The 20520-nt window shown below is 40.7% G+C and overlaps 1 protein-coding gene across 1 annotated transcript in view; it reads right to left on the bottom strand.

The window, feature by feature from the left end:
- The window catches only part of LOC117507546 (integrin alpha-5-like), a 215658-nt gene that overhangs the window by 39605 nt on the left and 155533 nt on the right, over positions 1–20520 (bottom strand). The window contains exons 20-23 of the mRNA XM_034167411.1: positions 20293–20443; positions 19216–19311; positions 13705–13784; positions 5584–5664 (exon numbers count right to left, since the gene is read on the bottom strand). Coding sequence (XP_034023302.1) covers positions 5584–5664; positions 13705–13784; positions 19216–19311; positions 20293–20443 — 408 coding nt within the window. The remainder of the gene's footprint in view (positions 1–5583; positions 5665–13704; positions 13785–19215; positions 19312–20292; positions 20444–20520) is intronic.

The raw sequence follows: 20520 nt of genomic DNA, 5'->3' as shown, positions 1-20520 counted from the left end.
AGCAGAGATCGATCACTAATGATTAAATGCAGAGTGGTGCATACAGAGCAAAAAGAGAAAGAAACACTCAGTGCATCATGGGAACCCCCCAGCAGTCTAAGTCTATAGCAGCATAACTAAGGGATGGTTCAGGGTCACCTGATCCAGCCCTAACTATAAGCTTTAACAAAAGGAAAGTTTTAAGCCTAATCTTAAAAGTAGAGAGGGTGTCTGTCTCCCTGATCTGAATTGGGAGCTGGTTCCACAGGAGAGGAGCCTGAAAGCTGAAGGCTCTGCCTCCCATTCTACTCTTACAAACCCTAGGAACTACAAGTAAGCCTGCAGTCTGAGAGCGAAGCGCTCTATTGGGGTGATATGGTACTATGAGGTCCCTAAGATAAGATGGGACCTGATTATTCAAAACCTTATAAGTAAGAAGAAGAATTTTAAATTCTATTCTAGAATTAACAGGAAGCCAATGAAGAGAGGCCAATATGGGTGAGATATGCTCTCTCCTTCTAGTCCCCGTCAGTACTCTAGCTGCAGCATTTTGAATTAACTGAAGGCTTTTCAGGGAACTTTTAGGACAACCTGATAATAATGAATTACAATAGTCCAGCCTAGAGGAAATAAATGCATGAATTAGTTTTTCAGCATCACTCTGAGACAAGACCTTTCTAATTTTAGAGATATTGCGTAAATGCAAAAAGCAGTCCTACATATTTGTTTAATATGCGCTTTGAATGACATATCCTGATCAAAAATGACTCCAAGATTTCTCACAGTATTACTAGAGGTCAGGGTAATGCCATCCAGAGTAAGGATCTAGTTAGACACCATGTTTCTAAGATTTGTGGGGCCAAGTACAATAACTTCAGTTTTATCTGAGTTTAAAAGCAGGAAATTAGAGGTCATCCATGTCTTATGTCTGTAAGACAATCCTGCAGTTTAGCTAATTGGTGTGTGTCCTCTGGCTTCATGGATAGATAAAGCTGGGTATCATCTGCGTAACAATGAAAATTTAAGCAATACCGTCTAATAATACTGCCTAAGGGAAGCATGTATAAAGTGAATAAAATTGGTCCTAGCACAGAACCTTGTGGAACTCCATAATTAACCTTAGTCTGTGAAGAAGATTCCCCATTTACATGAACAAATTGTAATCTATTAGATAAATATGATTCAAACCACCGCAGCGCAGTGCCTTTAATACCTATGGCATGCTCTAATCTCTGTAATAAAATTTTATGGTCAACAGTATCAAAAGCAGCACTGAGGTCTAACAGAACAAGCACAGAGATGAGTCCACTGTCTGAGGCCATAAGAAGATCATTTGTAACCTTCACTAATGCTGTTTCTGTACTATGATGAATTCTAAAACCTGACTGAAACTCTTCAAATAGACCATTCCTCTGCAGATGATCAGTTAGCTGTTTTACAACTACCCTTTCAAGAATTTTTGAGAGAAAAGGAAGGTTGGAGATTGGCCTATAATTAGCTAAGATAGCTGGGTCAAGTGATGGCTTTTTAAGTAATGGTTTAATTACTGCCACCTTAAAAGCCTGTGGTACATAGCCAACTAATAAAGATAGATTGATCATATTTAAGATCGAAGCATTAAATAATGGTAGGGCTTCCTTGAGCAGCCTGGTAGGAATGGGGTCTAATAGACATGTTGATGGTTTGGATGAAGTAACTAATGAAAATAACTCAGACAGAACAATCGGAGAGAAAGAGTCTAACCAAATACCGGCATCACTGAAAGCAGCCAAAGATAACGATACGTCTTTGGGATGGTTATGAGTAATTTTTTCTCTAATAGTTAAAATTTTAGTTAGCAAAGAAAGTCATGAAGTCATTACTAGTTAAAGTTAAATGGAATACTCAGGCTCAATAGAGCTCTGACTCTTGTCAGCCTGGCTACAGTGCTGAAAAGAAACCTGGGGTTGTTCTTATTTTCTTCAATTAGTGATGAGTAGTAAGATGTCCTAGCTTTACGGAGGGCTTTTTTATAGAGCAACAGACTCTTTTTCCAGGCTAAGTGAAGATCTTCTAAATTAGTGAGACGCCATTTCCTCTCCAACTTACGGGTTATCTGCTTTAAGCTGCGAGTTTGTGAGTTATACCACGGAGTCAGGCACTTCTGATTTAAGCTCTCTTTTTCAGAGGAGCTACAGCATCCAAAGTTGTCTTCAATGAGGATGTAAAACTATTGACGAGATACTCTATCTCACTTACAGAGTTTAGGTAGCTACTCTGCACTGTGTTGGTATATGGCATTAGAGAACATAAAGAAGGAATCATATCCTTAAACCTAGTTACAGCGCTTTCTGAAAGACTTCTAGTGTAATGAAACTTATTCCCCACTGCTGGGTAGTCCATCAGAGTAAATGTAATGTTATTAAGAAATGATCAGACAGAAGGGAGTTTTCAGGGAATACTGTTAAGTCTTCAATTTCCATACCATAAGTCAGAACAAGATCTAAGATATGATTAAAGTGGTGGGTGGACTCATTTACATTTTGAGCAAAGCCAATTGAGTCTAATAATAGATTAAATGCAGTGTTGAGGCTGTCATTCTCAGCATCTGTGTGGATGTTAAAATCGCCCACTATAATTATCTTATCTGAGCTAAGCACTAAGTCAGACAAAAGGTCTGAAAATTCACAGAGAAACTCACAGTAACGACCAGGTGGACGATAGATAATAACAAATAAAACTGGTTTTTGGGACTTCCAATTTGGATGGACAAGACTAAGAGTCAAGCTCTCAAATGAATTAAAGGTCTGTCTGGGTTTTTGATTAATTAATAAGCTGGAATGGAAGATTGCTGCTAATCCTCCGCCTCGGCCCGTGCTACGAGCATTCTGGCAGTTAGTGTGACTCGGGGGTGTTGACTCATTTAAACTAACATATTCATCCTGCTGTAACCAGGTTTCTGTAAGGCAGAATAAATCAATATGTTGATCAATTATTATATCATTTACTAACAGGGACTTAGAAGAGAGAGACCTAATGTTTAATAGACCACATTTAACTGTTTTAGTCTGTGGTGCAGTTGAAGGTGCTATATTATTTTTTCTTTTTGAATTTTTATGCTTAAATAGATTTTTGCTGGTTATTGGTAGGTCTGGGAGCAGGCACCGTCTCTACGGGGATGGGGTAATGAGGGGATGGCAGGGGAGAGAAGCTGCAGAGAGGTGTGTAAGACTACAACTCTGCTTCCTGGTCCCAACCCTGGATAGTCACGGTTTGGAGGATTTAAGAAAATTGGCCAGATTTCTAGAAATGAGAGCTGCTCCATCCAAAGTGGGATGGATGCCGTCTCTCCTAACAAGACCAGGTTTTCCCCAGAAGCTTTGCCAATTATCTATGAAGCCCACCTCATTTTTTGGACACCACTCAGACAGCCAGCAATTCAAGGAGAACATGCGGCTAAACATGTCACTCCCGGTCGATTGGGGAGGGGCCCAGAGAAAACTACAGAGTCCGACATTGTTTTTGCAAAGTTACACACCGATTAATGTTAATTTTAGTGACCTCCGATTGGCGTAACCGGGTGTCATTACTGCCGACGTGAATTACAATCTTACCAAATTTACGCTTAGCCTTAGCCAGCAGTTTCAAATTTCCTTCAATGTCGCCTGCTCTGGCCCCCGGAAGACAATTGACTATGGTTGCTGGTGTCGCTAACTTCACATTTCGCAAAACAGAGTCGCCAATAACCAGAGTTTGATTCCTCGGCGGGTGTGTCGTCGAGTGGGGAAAAACGGTTAGAAATGTGAACGGGTTGGCGGTGTACACGGGGCTTCTGTTTAGGGCTACGCTTCCTCCTCACAGTCACCCAGTCAGCCTGCTTTCCCGGCTGCTCGGGATCTGCCAGAGGGTAACTAACGGCGGCTAAGCTACCTTGGTCCGCACCGACTACAGGGGCCTGGCTAGCTGTAGAATTTTCCACGGTGCGGAGCCGAGTCTCCAATTCGCCCAGCCTGGCCTCCAAAGCTACGAATAAGCTACACTTATTACAAGTACCATTACTGCTAAAGGAGGCCGAGGAATAACTAAACATTTCACACCCAGAGCAGAAAAGTGCGGGAGAGACAGGAGAAGCCGCCATGCTAAACGGCTAAGAGCTAGTAGCTAGCGCTAGCTAGCGGATTCCTAACAAACACATGAAAGTGAATAATGTGTAAATAGATTTAGAGGTTGATTCAGCAAGGAGTGAGGGAAGTTAGGCACTCCCTCCCTAGTTAACAATAACAACAATAATAATAATAATATTATAATAATATAACAAATGTGGAATTTTTCTTATATAACCTGCGCCAGATTATAAATCGAAAAGCTAGTAAATACAAACAACAAAAATTAATGAATACAATGCAATTTATGGTGAAAAATACAGTACTCCAGTATGCACACCAGGGGGCATTTGAAAAAAATGTCCAATACAGTTGTATGTAAAAGTTTGGGCACCCCTGATGATTCCCATTATTTTCCTTTAAAAATCACTGGTTGTTTGGATCAGAAATTTCAGTTAAATATATCATATAGCAGACAAACATTGATAATTGAGAAGGTGAAATGAAGTTTATAGGATTTACAGAAAGTGTGCAATAATTCTTTAAACAAAATTAGGCAGGTGCATAAATTTGGGCACCTACACAGAAAAAAATACATCAGTATTAGTAGATCCTCCTTTTGCAGAAATAACAGCCTCTAAATGCTTCCTATAGCTTCCATGAGAGTCTGCATTCTGGATAAAGGTATTTGGACCATTCACCATGGACAGCCCGCTTAAAATCACATCACAGATTTTCAATAATATTCAGGTCTGGGGACTGAGATGGCCATTCCAGAATGTTGTACTTGTTCCTCTGCATGAATGCCTTAGTAGATTTTGAGCAGTGTTTAGGGTCGTTTGTCTTGTTGAAAGATCCAGCCCCGGCACAGCTTCAACGTTGTCACTGATGCTTGAACATTGTTCTCAAGAATCTGCTGATACTGACTGGAATCCATGTGACCCTCAACTTTAACAAGATTCCAGTACCTGACAGCCACACAGCCACACAGTATTGATGGAACCACCTCCAAATTTTACTGCCGTAGCAAGTGTTTTCTTGGAATGCTGTCACTTCTCAGATATCAGTGTGTTCGTCTGCTATATGATATATTTAACTGAAATTTCTGATCCAGACAACCAATGATTATAAAGGAAAATCATAAAATTATCAGGGGTGTCCAAACCTTTGCATACAACTGTATTTTATCTTGCTGAGACAGTTACCTGGTGGCTGAATGGATTTGGATATATGTTTGCATAACTGCAAACAAAACAAACAAACAAACAACATGCAAATTAAAGTTAGGACATAGTTTTAATAAATTGATTCAAAAGTAAAATGTTCTTCCACTTCCAGGAAACCTGATTCCAGAAATGAAGGAAGACATCATTGATATATATTTTTTATTTAAAACATAATTTTATTTGTATTTTGAATTGTAAAGCCTTTATTCATATTCAGTCATACTGTAATATTCCTGTGTTGTAAGAGAGTTGCACAGACCGTGGTGGTGTTGGTGTGGTTTGTGATGAACCCTCACCCTTGCACTATAACCTCAGCCATGGCAGTCGTTTGCAGTTCATGCAGCACCACTTCACTCTCTGAGTTATTTGCGTTCTTACTGCAGACACAGAGAAGACAAAAAAAAAAAAAATCAGAGATTACTTATTACCTGAATAAACAATTGCAAAATTATTTGATAAAAATACATTTTGTTGCACATATGTTAATAAAGTCACATTCACATCTTAATGAATCCCTGCTTCAACTGTAGTGTTTCTGAACCTGCATAAACTACATGTTAAATGACTTTTTTTTCCACACAACAAAAAGTTTAATTTCAAAGCATGTGAAGGACAGCTGTGTTCAAATAATACCAGTGTGTCTAAAAATGTGAATAAAGGTCAAAATCCTTATAATAGCTTTTATTTCCATACAAGCAAATACACTGGGAACACTGCACATTCTATTCCAAATTAAAACATGAGAAACTTATTGAATTTGTTATTACTTGTCAGAAAGTGAAGAAAAGGAATCAAAGCAGATCAATCGTTTCCTTCTCACCCTGTCCTCTGTATCTTCCTCTGTCACACCAACCACCTGCATGTCCTCCCTCAGCACATCCACAAACCTCCTCTTTGGCCTCCCTCTTCTCCTCCACCCTGGTGGCTCCATCCTCAGCATCCTTCTCCCTATATACCCTGGGTCCCTCCTCTGCACATGTCCACACCATCTCAATCTCGCCTCTCTGTCTCCAAACTGTCCCACCTGAGCTGTCCCTCTGATATGTCCATTCCTAATCTTGTTCATTCTCATCACTCCCAAAGAGAATTGCAACATCTTCAGCTCTGCCACCTCCAGCTCTTTGTTAGTGCCACCATCTCTAAGCCATACAACATAGCTGGTCTCACTAGTGTCTAGTAAACTTTCCCCTTCACATTTGCAGATATTCTATCACAAATCACTCCTGCCACCTTTTTCCACCCACTCCACCCTGCCTGCACTCTCTTCTTCACCTTTCTACTACACTCTCCAGTTGATCCCAAGTATTTCAACTCATCTACTTTCTCCACTTTTACCTATTACACTGGTCTCCCTCTCATTCACACACATGTACTCAGTCTTGCTCCTATTGATTTTCATTACCCTTCTCTCCAGACGTACGTATCTCCACCTTTCCAGATTAGACTCGACCTGTTCTCTAACTACAAATCACAAAGTCATCTGCAAACATCATAGTCAATGGAGACATCTGTCTGATCTCATCTGTCAACCTGTCCATCACCATTGCAAACAAGAAAGGACTCAGAGCTGATCCTTGGTGTAATCCCAGCTCCACCTAGAATGAGTCTGGCATTCCTACTGCCCATCCCACCGCTGTCACACTAACCTTGTACATGTCCTGCACTGCAGTCACATACTTCTATGTCACTCCAGACTTCCTGATGCACTTCCACAACTCTTCTCTTGGCACCCTATCATAAGCTTTCTCTAAATCCACAAACACACAACGTAACTCCCTTTGGCCTTCTCCATACATCTCCATCAGTATTCTCAGAGCAAACATTGCATCTGCAGTGCTCTTTCTCGGCATGCAACCATATTGCTGCTCACAGATCTTTACCTGTTTTCTAAGCCTAGCTTCTCCTACTCTTTCCCATCACTTCATGCTGTCGCTGAGCAACTTTATGCCTCTGTAGTTACTGCAGCTCTGTGCATCACCCTTGTTCTTAAAAATAGGAACCAGCACACTTCGTCTCCAGTCCACGGGCATCCTCTCACTTTCCAAGATTTAAACAACTGGTTATAAATTCCACTGCTATCTCTCCAAGACATTTCTATGCCTCCACTGGAATCTGGACCAACTGGCTTTCCACTCTTCATACTTTTCATAGCTGCCCTCACTTCATCCGTACTTATCCCTTGTCCTAATTTACTCTCTCCACATCATCCAGCCTTTTTTTATCTCTCATTTTCTTCATTCATCAGCTCCTCAAAATATTCCCTCCACCTTCTCAACACATTCTCATCATTTGTCAGCACATTACCATCTGCATCTTTTACCATCCTAACCTGCTGTATATCCTTTCCAGCTCTGTCCCTTTGTCTGGCCAATCAGTACAAGTTCTTTTCTACTTCCTTACTATTCAACTCTTCTACAGCTCGCCAAATGCCCTTTCTTTAGCTTTTGGCTAAGGAAACCATTGACTGCCTGCTACACTCACCTGACACATATCCAACAGAAAATCTCTGGGACCAGGTTCCACCTCAGACTGTCCTGAAGCTAAGTGATGACCTGGTCCAGATTTAAGTGGAGATCCCCCCAGGACATCATCTGTTGTCTCATTATGAGACATACAAGCATGTGGGGGCCATACAAACTACCAAGTACCACTTTGAGTTGCTGCAATGAAATTTTGCCTGAATGGATAAGCCTGCCATATCATTTTTTCACTTTATTTTCGGGGTGTCTTTGAATTCAGCTCTCTGTAGGTTGACCATATCAGCAAAGTGTTTTCAAAGTGTTCCTTTAATTTTTCTGAGTAGTGTATGTGTGTGGGTGTTATATATATATCAATCAATCAATCAATCAACTTTTTTCTTATATAGCGCCAAATCACAACAAACAGTTGCCCCAAGGCGCTCCATATTGTAAGGCAAGGGCCATACAATAATTATGAAAAACCCCAACGGTCAAAACGACCCCCTATGAGCAAGCACTTGGCCACAGTGGGAAGGAAAACTCCCTTTTAACAGGAAGAAACCTCCAGCAGAACCAGGCTCAGGGAGGGGCAGTCTTCTGCTGAGGACTGGTTGGGGCTGAGGGAAAGAACCAGGAAAAGACATGCCGAGAAGGGGGGCAGAGATCGATCACTAATGATTAAATGCAGAGTGATGCATACGGAGCAAAAAGAGAAAGAAACAGTGCATCATGGGAACCCCCCCCACAGTCTTACGTCTAAAGCAACATAACCAAGGGATGGTCCAGGGTCACCCGATCCAGCCCTAACTATAAGCCTTAGCGAAAAGGAAAGTTTTAAGCCTAATCTTAAAAGTAGAGAGGGTATCTGTCTCCCTGATCTGAATTGGGAGCTGGTTCCACAGGAGAGGAGCCTGAAAGCTGAAGGCTCTGCCTCCCATTCTACTCTTACAAACCCTAGGAACTACAAGTAAGCCCGCAGTCTGAGAGCGAAGCGCTCTAATGGGTAATATGGTACTACGAGGTCCCTAAGATAAGATGGGACCTGATTATTCAAACCTTATAAGTAAGAAGAAGAATTTTAAATTCTATTCTAGAATTAACAGGAAGCCAATGAAGAGAGGCCAACACGGGTGAGATATGCTCTCTCCTGCTAGTCCCCGTCAGTACTCTAGCTGCAGCATTCTGAACCAACTGAAGGCTTTTTAGGGAACTTTAGGACAACCTGATAATAATGAATTACAATAGTCCAGCCTAGAGGAAATAAATGCATGAATTAGTTTTTCAGCATCACTCTGAGACAAGACCTTTCTGATTTTAGAGATATTGCGTAAATGCAAAAGGCAGTCCTACATATTTGTTTAATATGCGCTTTGAATGACATATCCTGATCAAAAATGACTCCAAGATTTCTCACAGTATTACTAGAGATCAGGGAAATGCCATCCAGAGTAACGATCTGGTTAGACACCATGCTTCTAAGATTTGTGGGCCAAGTACAATAACTTCAGTTTATCTGAGTTTAAAGCAGGAAATTAGAGGTCATCCATGTCTTTATGTCTGTAAGACAATCCTGCAGTTTAGCTAATTGGTGTGTATCCTCTGGCTTCATGGATAGATAAAGCTGGTATCATCTGCGTAACAATGAAAATTTAAGCATACCATCTAATAATACTGCCTAAGGGAAGCATGTATAAAGTGAATAAAATTGGTCCTAGCACAGACCCTTGTGGAACCTCCATAATTAACTTTAGTCTGTGAAGAAGATTCCCCATTTACATGAACAAACTGTAATCTATTAGACAAATATGATTCAAACCACCGCAGCGCAGTGCCCTTAATACCTATGACATGCTCTAATCTCTGTAATAAAATTTTATGGTCAACAGTATCAAAAGCAGCACTGAGGTCCAACAGAACAAGCACAGAGATAAGTCCACTGTCCGAAGCCATAAGAAGATCATTTGTAACCTTCACTAATGCTGTTTCTGTACTATGATGAATTCTAAAACATGACTGAAACTCTTCAAATAGACCATTCCTCTGCAGGTGATCAGTTAGCTGTTTTACAACTACCCTCTCAAGAATCTTTGAGAGAAAAGGAAGGTTGGAGATTGGCCTATAATTAGCTAAGATAGCTGGGTCAAGTGATGGCTTTTTAAGTAATGGTTTAATTACTGCCACCTTAAAGGCCTGTGGTACATAACCAACTAACAAAGATAGATTGATCATATTTAAGATTGAAGCATTAAATAATGGTAGGACTTCCTTGAGCAGCCTGGCAGGAATGGGGTCTACTAAATCATGTATGAGTTGTGGATGAAGTAACTAATGAAAATAACTCAGACAGAACAATCGGAGAGAAAGAGTCTAACCAAATACCGGCATCACTGAAAGCAGCCAAAGATAACGATACTCTTTGGGATGGTTATGAGTATTTTTTTCTCTAATAGTCAAAATTTTGTTAGCAAAGAAAGTCATGAAGTCATTACTAGTTTAAAGTTAATGGAATACTCAGCTCAATAGAGCTCTGACTCTTTGTCAGCCTGGCTACAGTGCTGAAAAGAAAACCTGGGGTTGTTCTTATTTTCTTCAATTAGTGATGAGTAGAAAGATGTCCTCGCTTTATGGAGGGCTTTTTTATAGAGCAACAACTCTTTTTCCAGGCTAAGTGAAGATTCTTCTAAATTAGTGAGACGCCATTGCCTCTCCAACTTACGTGTTATCTTGCTTTAAGCTACGAGTTTGTGAGTTTATACCACGGAGTCAGACACTTCTGATTTAAAGCTCTCTTTTTTCAGAGGAGCTACAGCATCCAAAGTTGTCTTCAATGAGGATGTAAAACTATTGACGAGATACTCTAACTCCCTTACAGAGTTTAGGTAGCTACTCTGCTCTGTGTTGGTATATGACATTAGAGAACATAAAGAAGGAATCATATCCTTAAACCTAGTTACAGCGCTTTCTGAAAGACTTCTAGTGTAATGAAACTTATTCCCCACTGCAGGGTAGGTAGTCCATCAGGGTAAATGTAAATGTTATTAAAAAATGATCAGACAGAAGGGAGTTTTCAGGGAATACTGTTTAAGTTTCTTCATTTCCATACCATAAGTCAGAACAAGATCTAAAATATGATTAAAGTGGTGGGTGGACTCATTTACTTTTTGAGCAAAGCCGATAGAGTCTAATAATAGATTAAATGCAGTGTTGTTATATATATATATATATATATATATATATATATATATATATATATATATATATATATATATATATATATATATATATATATATATCAACCTGTGGTCTCACGGCAAGTCGTGATCAGCAGCATGAAATATACATTAATCTATTGGTTCGTGACATTGTGATGAAAGTGCCTCATTTTCGTCACAGCAGCACAAATTCATTCTAATCCTTTTCGTGATGGCTGCACGAAATTAAAAGTGAAGAGGGGGGTCGGGGTGGTTATGGTTAGGGTGGGGGGAAAGATTAAGAATAGGTTATGGTTAAGGTTAGGGTCGGGGTAGGAGTTAGGGTTAGGAATAGTGAGTTAAAAAAATCCCGTCACGAAAATTTGACTAATTTCGTCACAGGAGAACGAAAAATAAATAAATAAATAAAAACGCGAGACTGGGCTGTATTGTAAGAGTCTGTTGCTCACAGGCTTTGTTTTACAAGTCTGTCGCTGACTGCTGCCGCGCTCACAGGAACTGGTGTGGATGAGTCCCTGACAATGGAAAAGAAAAGAATTGGCGGAAAAAAACAACCAACATGGAGAAGGCCATGGAATTTACATGGCCATTTTCATTAAAAGTGCTTCCAGATGGCATAGTTGACAGAACCAAAGTTATTTGTAGCCACTGCAAATCTGCATTTTCTTATCAGTGGAGTACTTTGAGTCTTAAACATCACCTAAATGCAGCACACACAGCTGATGCCAGCAAATAATTAAAAATAGCAAATAACAAAACAAACTGTGGTGCGAGGCTCGGCAGACTACGTTAAATGCAGCATGTGGGAGAACAATAGATAAAGGCAAGAGAGGCTCTCAAATGCAACAGCGAAATGGATTGCTACAGGCTGCAGGCTGATTTGTGTTGTGGAGCACGTCGGTCTGAGAGACATTCTGAGAATCGCAACAATGACGGCATGTATGAGATTTCCTTTATGACACCACCACAAAGGAGATGACTGCAAAAGCCACAACATTACAATGTGTACCCGCTGTTGCTCTCATTGGGGACTACGGAACATTTTATGTAACTGCAACTGCATAAACAAAATGCTGTTGTTAAGGTTTGCAGAACAAACGTTACGGCACTTCTGTTCATATGGCAGACACATTTCAAATAAAATTGTGCTATACACTACTTTTGAATTCATTTTTGGATTTTGCTTATAACAATGCAATTAAGCGAAATTAATCATGGAAATCATGTGATTAAAATTTTTAATCGTTGCCCAGCTCTAATATATATATATATATATATATATATATATATATATATATACAAGGTCTATTAGAAAAGTATCCGACCTTATTATTTTTTCAAAAAACATATGGATTTGAATCACGTGTTGGATTACATCAGACATGCTTGAACCCTCGTGGGCATGCGAGAGTTTTTTTCACGCCTGTCGGTTACGTCATTCGCTCTGTGGGCAGGCTTTGATGAGGAGTCGTCCACCCGCTCGGCGATTTTTTTCATTGTTTAGGAATGGCTCAGAGACTGTTGCTTTGTTTGATAAAATGTTTTTCAAAACTGTAAGGCACCACTGAGTGGACACCGTTCAATAAATTCAGCTGGTTTTCGGTAAAAATTTAACGGCTGATGAGAGATTTTGGTCTGGTAGTGTCGCTTAAGGACGGTCCACGGCGCCTGACGGCGATCTGCGCATTCGACTGGCGGCAGCGTCTCGCCGTTTCAGTTGAAACTTCCACATTTCAGGCTCTGTTGACGCAGTAAGTCGTCAGAGACACAGAGAACTTTCAGAAGAAGTCGGCATGAGGAGTTATTCGGACATTCCATGTTAACGGTCATTTTGTAATGAAAGAAACGTGCGGGCAGAGTCGCATGTCGGGCCTGGACCCGACCGCGGGGGGTCGACGGCAGGAAACAACCCCGTTGGAAATCTTAACGGGCAAGTTGGAACATGCCCAATTGCTTAAACAATTTCTCATGTTACTCACTTGTGAAAGCCATAAAAGCCGCCTGAATTCTACAAATGGTTTTCAACCGGAGGTGTTTTCCTGTCGCGGCGCACACAGATTTTCCGAGTCGTCACGTGAAACGACTCGGCGAATTTGCGCGTACGTCTTTCATAAAAAATGTCCGTAAACAGTGGAATGTCCGCATAAATTCCTCATGCCGGCCTCTTCTGAATCTTCTCTGTTCTCTCACGATGTCCTGGTGAATTAAGCCTTAAATTAGGATGTTTTAAGATCGAAACAGGCCGACGACAGCGCCTGGAAGCGCTGCAGGACGTCCCGCTCCGTGGGAAGTCCTTACACCGACAGAAACACCCCATAATCTCTCATCAGCCGTTAAACTTTTCACAGAAAACCATCTTAATTTCTCGAATAGTGTCCACTCGGATATCCTCACAGGTCCAGAAAAAATTTTGATAAAGCAACGCGCGCCGTCTCGAGCAGCGTGTGAAACAAGGATTCAGCCGAGAGGGCGGGACCACATCTCACTCAAGGCCTGCCCACAGGGAAATACGTCACCGCACACGCGTGAAAAAACTCACGCATGCGCACGAGGGTTCAAGCATGATTGGTGTAATCGCATGTCATTCAAATCCATATAGTTAAAAAAAATAATAAAAGGGTCGGTTTATTATCTAAGAGACCACGTATATCCATAACTACTAAGTAAATACCTGTATATTGAGACACTTTAACAGGTACATCTAATCTGATAGAGTTTTGTGTTATTTTAAGGACTTGTCACCAACCTTCGTATTTGGAGTTGAAACCTGAACAGTGTTGTGGTGTCCTCCAGTCTGGGGACAGTGAATCGAAGTCCAGCCCATAGCTATGGAATAAACCAAAAGATGTTCATGTCATTAATAACAGAAACTTAGATTACAGAAACAGACACAATGCTTAGGACCTTATCCTCTAATGACCTCCAGTAAGCAGCCAACCAACAGAGGGCAGAATATGTTCCAAACATCTGATTAAGCAGAGATCCACTGTGGGATCTGCCAACTGTCAAAACCGTCATACTATATTTTGATTTTGTGTAAGTAATTACTCTTCATTAAAGACCACACATACATATACGGACAGAATAAATGGAAAAAGACTGGCGGAGGTGATAATGGCACTGATTACTATTTTGCTGTGATCAGAAGTATATGCTCTGCAAGTGCCCTCGTAGTTTATCTACCTTTATCTCTGCCAGTCAAAATGACTTTTAAACATCATTTTCTGTACCTCTTATGTTGTAAATGTTGTAGAGAGACAGTACATCAGCAGAAATAATAGCTGATCACCCCTTCAAGTTGGATGGGCGGCAGATACAAAAGTACTGCACCCCTCGAGGAGGAGTGGAGGTTATATGATCTCCCTCTAATAAAACTGACAATACTTTGTATGTAACAGCATGTATGAATTATGACCTATATTACAGAAGAAAAAATGGACACAATGGAACCAATGTCGGACTATGTAGTTTTCTTGGGCCCCTCCCCAATCGGACCGGGAGTGACATGTTTAGCCGCATGTTCTCCTGAATTGCTGGCTGTCTGAGTGGTGTCCAAAAAATGAGGTGAGCTTCATGGATAATTGGCACGCTTCTGGGGAAAGCCTGGTCTTGTTAGGAGAGACGGCATCCATCCCACTTTGGATGGAGCAGCTCTCATTTCGAGAAATCTGGCCAATTTCTTAAATCCTCCAAACCGTGACTATCCAAGGTTGGGACCAGGAAGCAGAGTTGTAGTCTTACACACCTCTCTGCAGCTTCTCTCCCCCTGCCATCCCCTCATTACCCCATCCCCGTAGAGACGGTGCCTGCTCCCAGACCACCAATAACCAGCAAAAATCTATTTAAGCATAAAAATTCAAAAAGAAAAAATAATATAGCACCTTCAACTGCACCACAGACTAAAACAGCTAAATGTGGTTTATTAAACATTAGGTCTCTCTCTTCTAAGTCCCTGTTGGTAAATGATATAACAATTGATCAACATATTGATTTATTCTGCCTTACAGAAACCTGGTTACAGCAGGATGAATATGTTAGTTTAAATGAGTCAACACCCCCGAGTCACACTAACTGCCAGAATGCTTGTAGCACGGGCCGAGGCGGAGGATTAGCAGCATCTTCCATTCCAGCTTATTAATTAATCAAAAACCCAGACAGAGCTTTAATTCATTTGAAAGCTTGACTCTTAGTCTTGTCCATCCAAATTGGTCCCAAAAACCAGTTTTATTTGTTATTATCTATTGTCCACCTGGTTGTTACTGTGAGTTTCTCTGTGAATTTTCAGACCTTTTGTCTGACTTAGTGCTTAGCTCAGATATGATAATTATAGTGGGCGATTTTAACATCCACACAGATGCTGAGAATGACAGCCTCAACACTGCATTTAATCTATTATTAGACTCAATTGGCTTTGCTCAAAATGTAAATGAGTCCACCCACCACTTTAATCATATCTTAGATCTTGTTCTGACTTATGGTATGGAAATTGAAGACTTAACAGTATTCCCTGAAAACTCCCTTCTGTCTGATCATTTCTTAATAACATTACATTTACTCTGATGGACTAACCAGCAGTGGGGGAATACGTTCATTACACTAGAAGTCTTTCAGAAAGCGCTGTAACTAGGGTTTAAGGATATGATTCCTTCTTTATGTTCTCTATGCCATATACCAACACAGTGCAGAGTAGCTACCTAAACTCTGTAAGTGAGATAGAGTATCTCGTCAATAGTTTACATCCTCATTGAAGACAACTTTGGATGCTGTAGCTCCTCTGAAAAAAAAGAACTTTAAATCAGAAGTGCCTGACTCCGTGGTATAACTCACAAACTTGCAGCTTAAAGCAGATAACCCGTAAGTTTGGAGAGGAAATGGCGTCTCACTAATTTAGAAGATCTTCACTTAGCCTGGAAAAAGAGTTCTGTTGCTCTATAAAAAGCCCTCCGTAAAGCTAGGACATCTTACTACTCATCACTAATTGAAGAAAATAAGACAAGCCCAGGTTTCTTTTCAGCACTGTAGCCAGGCTGACAAAGAGTCAGAGCTCTATTGAGCCGAGTATTCCTTTAACTTTAACTAGTAATGACTTCATGACTTTCTTGCTAATAAAATTTTAACTATTAGAGAAAAAATTACTCATAACCATCCCAAAGACGTATCGTTATCTTTGGCTGCTTTCAGTGATGCCGGTATTTGGTTAGACTCTTTCTCTCAGATTGTTCTGTCTGAGAGTATTTTCATTAGTTACTTCATCCAAACCATCAACATGTCTATTAGACCCCATTCCTACCAGGCTGCTCAAGGAAGCCCTACCATTATTTAATGCTTCGATCTTAAATATGATCAATCTATCTTTATTAGTTGGGCTATGTACCACAGGCTTTTAAGGTGGCAGTAATTAAACCATTACTTAAAAAGCCATCACTTGACCCAGCTATCTTAGCTAATTATAGGCCAATCTCCAACCTTCCTTTTCTCTCAAAAATTCTTGAAAGGGTAGTTGTAAAACAGCTAACTGATCATCTGCAGAGGAATGGTCTACTTGAAGAGTTTCAGTTCAGGTTTTAGAATTCATCATAGTACAGAAAACAGCATTAGTGAAGGTTACAAATGATCTTCTTATGGTCTCAGACAGTGGACTCATCTCTGTGCTTGTTCTGTTAGACCTCAGTGCTGCTTTTGATACTGTTGACCATAAAATTTTATTACAGAGATTAGAGCATGCCATAGGTATTAAAGGCACTGCGCTGCGGTGGTTTGAATCATATTTATCTAATAGATTACAATTTGTTCATGTAAATGGGGAATCTTCTTCACAGACTAAGGTTAATTATGGAGTTCCACAAGGTTCTGTGCTAGGACCAATTTTATTCACTTTATACATGCTTCCCTTAGGCAGTATTATTAGACGGCATTGCTTAAATTTTCATTGTACGCAGATGATACCCAGCTTTATCTATCTATGAAGCCAGAGGACACACACCAAGTAGCTAAACTGCAGGATTGTCTTACAGACATAAAGACATGGATGACCTCTAATTTCCTGCTTTTAAACTCAGATAAAACTGAAGTTATTGTACTTGGCCCCACAAATCTTAGAAACATGGTGTCTAACCAGATCCTTACTCTGGATGGCATTACCCTGACCTCTAGTAATACTGTGAGAAATCTTGGAGTCATTTTTGATCAGGATATGTCATTCAAAGCGCATATTAAACAAATATGTAGGACTGCTTTTTTGCATTTACGCAATATCTCTAAAATTAGAAAGGTCTTGTCTCAGAGTGATGCTGAAAAACTAATTCATGCATTTATTTCCTCTAGGCTGGACTATTGTATTCATTATTATCAGGTTGTCCTAAAAGTTCCCTGAAATCCTTCAGTTAATTCAAAATGCTGCAGCTAGAGTACTAACGGGGACTAGAAGGAGAGAGCATATCTCACCCATATTGGCCTCTCTGCATTGGCTTCCTATTAATTCTAGAATAGAATTTAAATTCTTCTTCTTACACTCAACAAAAATATAAACGCAACACTTTTGGTTTTGCTTCCCATTTTGTATGAGATGAACTCAAAGATCTAAAACTTTTTCCACATACACAATATCACCATTTCCCTCAATATTGTTCACAAACCAGTCTAAATCTGTGATAGTGAGCACTTCTCCTTTGCTGAGATAATCCATCCCACCTCACAGGTGTGCCATATCAAGATGCTGATTAGACACCATGATTAGTGCACAGGTGTGCCTTAGACTGCCCACAATAAAAGGCCACTCTGAAAGGTGCAGTTTTGTTTTATTGGGGGGGGGGATACCAGTCAGTATCTGGTGTGACCACCATTTGCCTCATGCAGTGCAACACATCTCCTTCGCATCATCCATGAAGAGAACACCTCTCCAACGTGCCAAACGCCAGCGAATGTGAGCATTTGCCCACTCAAGTCGGTTACGACAACAAACTGGTTATGCAAACCGATTGTTTCAGCAGCTGTCCGAGTGGCTGGTCTCAGACGATCTTGGAGGTGAACATACTGGATGTGGAGGTCCTGGGCTGGTGTGGTTACACGTGGTCTGCGGTTGTGAGGCTGGTTGGATGTACTGCCAAATTCTCTGAAACGCCTTTGGAGACGGCTTATGGTAGAGAAATGAACATTCAATACACGAGGAGCAGCTCTGGTTGACATTCCTGTTGTCAGCATGCCAATTGCATGCTCCCTCAAATCTTGCAACATCTGTGGCATTGTGCTGTGTGATAAAACTGCACCTTTCAGAGTGGCCTTTTATTGTGGACAGTCTAAGGCACACCTTGCACTAATCATGGTGTCTAATCAGCATCTTGATATGGCACACCTGTGAGGTGGGATGGATATCTCAGCAAAGGAGAAGTGCTCACTATCACAGATTTAGACTGGTTTGTGAACAATATTTGAGGGAAATGGTGATATGTGTATGTGGAAAAAGTTTTAGATCTTTGAGTTCATCTCATACAAAATGGGAGCAAAACCAAAAGTGTTGCGTTTATATTTTTGTTGAGTGTACTTATAAGGTTTTGAATAATCAGGTCCCATCTTATCTTAGGGACCTCATAGTACCATATCACCCCAATAGAGCGCTTCGCTCTCAGACTGCAGGCTTACTTGTAGTTCCTAGGGTTTGTAAGAGTAGAATGGGAGGCAGAGACTTCAGCTTTCAGGCTCCTCTCCTGTGGAACCAGCTCCCAATTCAGATCAGGGAGACAGACACCCTCTCTACTTTTAAGATTAGGCTTAAAACGTTCCTTTTTGCTAAAGCTTATAGTTAGGGCTGGATCAGGTGACCCTGAACCATCCCTTAGTTATGCTGCTATAGACTTAGACTGCTGGGGGGTTCCCATGATGCACTGAGTGTTTCTTTCTCTTTTTGCTCTGTATGCACCACTCTGCATTTAATCATTAGTGATTGATGTCTGCTCCCCTCCACAGCATGTCTTTTTCCTGGTTCTCTCCCTCAGCCCCTCCCTGAGCCTGGTTCTGCTGGAGGTTTCTTCCTGTTAAAAGGGAGTTTTTCCTTCCCACTGTCGCCAAGTGCTTGCTCACAGAGGGTCGTTTTGACCGTTGGGGTTTTTATGTAATTATTGTATGGCCTTGCCTTACAATATAAAGCGCCTTGGGGCAACTGTTTGTTGTGATTTGGCGCTATATAAATAAAATTGATTGATTGAATTGATTGATTGATTGAACACCTAAAAGCATGTGGGTGTGTGTGGTTGGCTCTTACACTGGTCCCAGACTTCATGGGGTTTCCCAGATCACACACAAGATAGCGGGTCTGGTTTTTTTCGGGTTCATAGCTACATATCAGCTGAGTCAGAGTCTGGAAAAGAAACAGAACATCACACTTCACTGGATACCTGCATCACTAACACAGGTGAGTGCACAATTACTGGCTTTACCCTAGCAGGACTTAATTCTTAGACTCAATAATGGCTGAATAAAACAGTTTTTGTCAAGACAGTCACATGAATAAACATGATCCATGGACTAACAGTGCTGAGCTTGCACAGCAAAAATGTAGCTGAGTGGGTGAGTGAGTTAGTCCATCCCAGCCAGCATGTCTAAATAATAAATGTTATAGGCTTATAAACTCACCAAATTAAAAGAACAGGACAAATCATACTGTACTGGTGAAATTTGACACATAACAGCAACTGAAACGCCATTAAGGTGGCGTTGATCCAAAATACACAAGTATACCAAACGGCGAATGTCAGCTCTCTCCACTTTGTCCATAATTGAAGTTATACACACGCACACAGAGCTTTTTTGTCTTTTCTGCATTCTGCCTCAAGCAGGTGCTTTTATTTTTACACATCCACAAACTCAACTGACTTCACAAATTGAACTGCAAAAACAGAATAAATCAATAACAGTAACAATACTGTTAAACTAACATGAACCACAATAACGACATTTAAAACCCCAAAACCCCAAACTCCCATGGTGCATTGCAGCACAATGTCCATTGTTCACTGCTGTTAGCTAATATCACTAACTTCTCCAAAAATATTTATCCTATCAACTTTCTGTTTTCACAGTGTTCATCCTTGACCCAAAATACATAAGCATACCAAACAGCAAATGTCAGCGCTCCCCAGTTTCTCCATGATTGAAGCCATATACACACACACACACACACAGACGCCACTTGGCCATTAGAATATAGATGTAGGGTTGGAAACATGAAGTAATATGACACAGAGTATCGGCAGCCTTCATGTAATACACATATAATGAAAAGACTCAGCAGAAGTGTATTTTTTGTGTATTATTGTGTTTTTTTTTTTGTTGTTCTCACCACATTGTTGCGTGCTATCCCACTATAGTCAGCCTCTGGAGGAAGCACTACGTAAAGCTCGGCCTCGTATGCCCCTCCCTCTCCCTCATTCCGGGCATTGAAGGTCAGACTCAGGGAGTTTTCATCACCCAGGTAAACCTCCGTTTTGTCCCTGAGAGAAGAGAAAAAAAACATCCAGTTCTTCTTGGAGTTTTTCCAAACATATCTGCTGTTACGGACCTTTAATAC

The sequence above is a fragment of the Thalassophryne amazonica genome, chromosome 3 (genome assembly GCF_902500255.1).
Source record: "Thalassophryne amazonica chromosome 3, fThaAma1.1, whole genome shotgun sequence".
In the NCBI taxonomy this organism is placed as follows: Eukaryota; Metazoa; Chordata; class Actinopteri; order Batrachoidiformes; family Batrachoididae; genus Thalassophryne; species Thalassophryne amazonica.
This window is presented reverse-complemented; position numbering and strand designations above follow the sequence as displayed.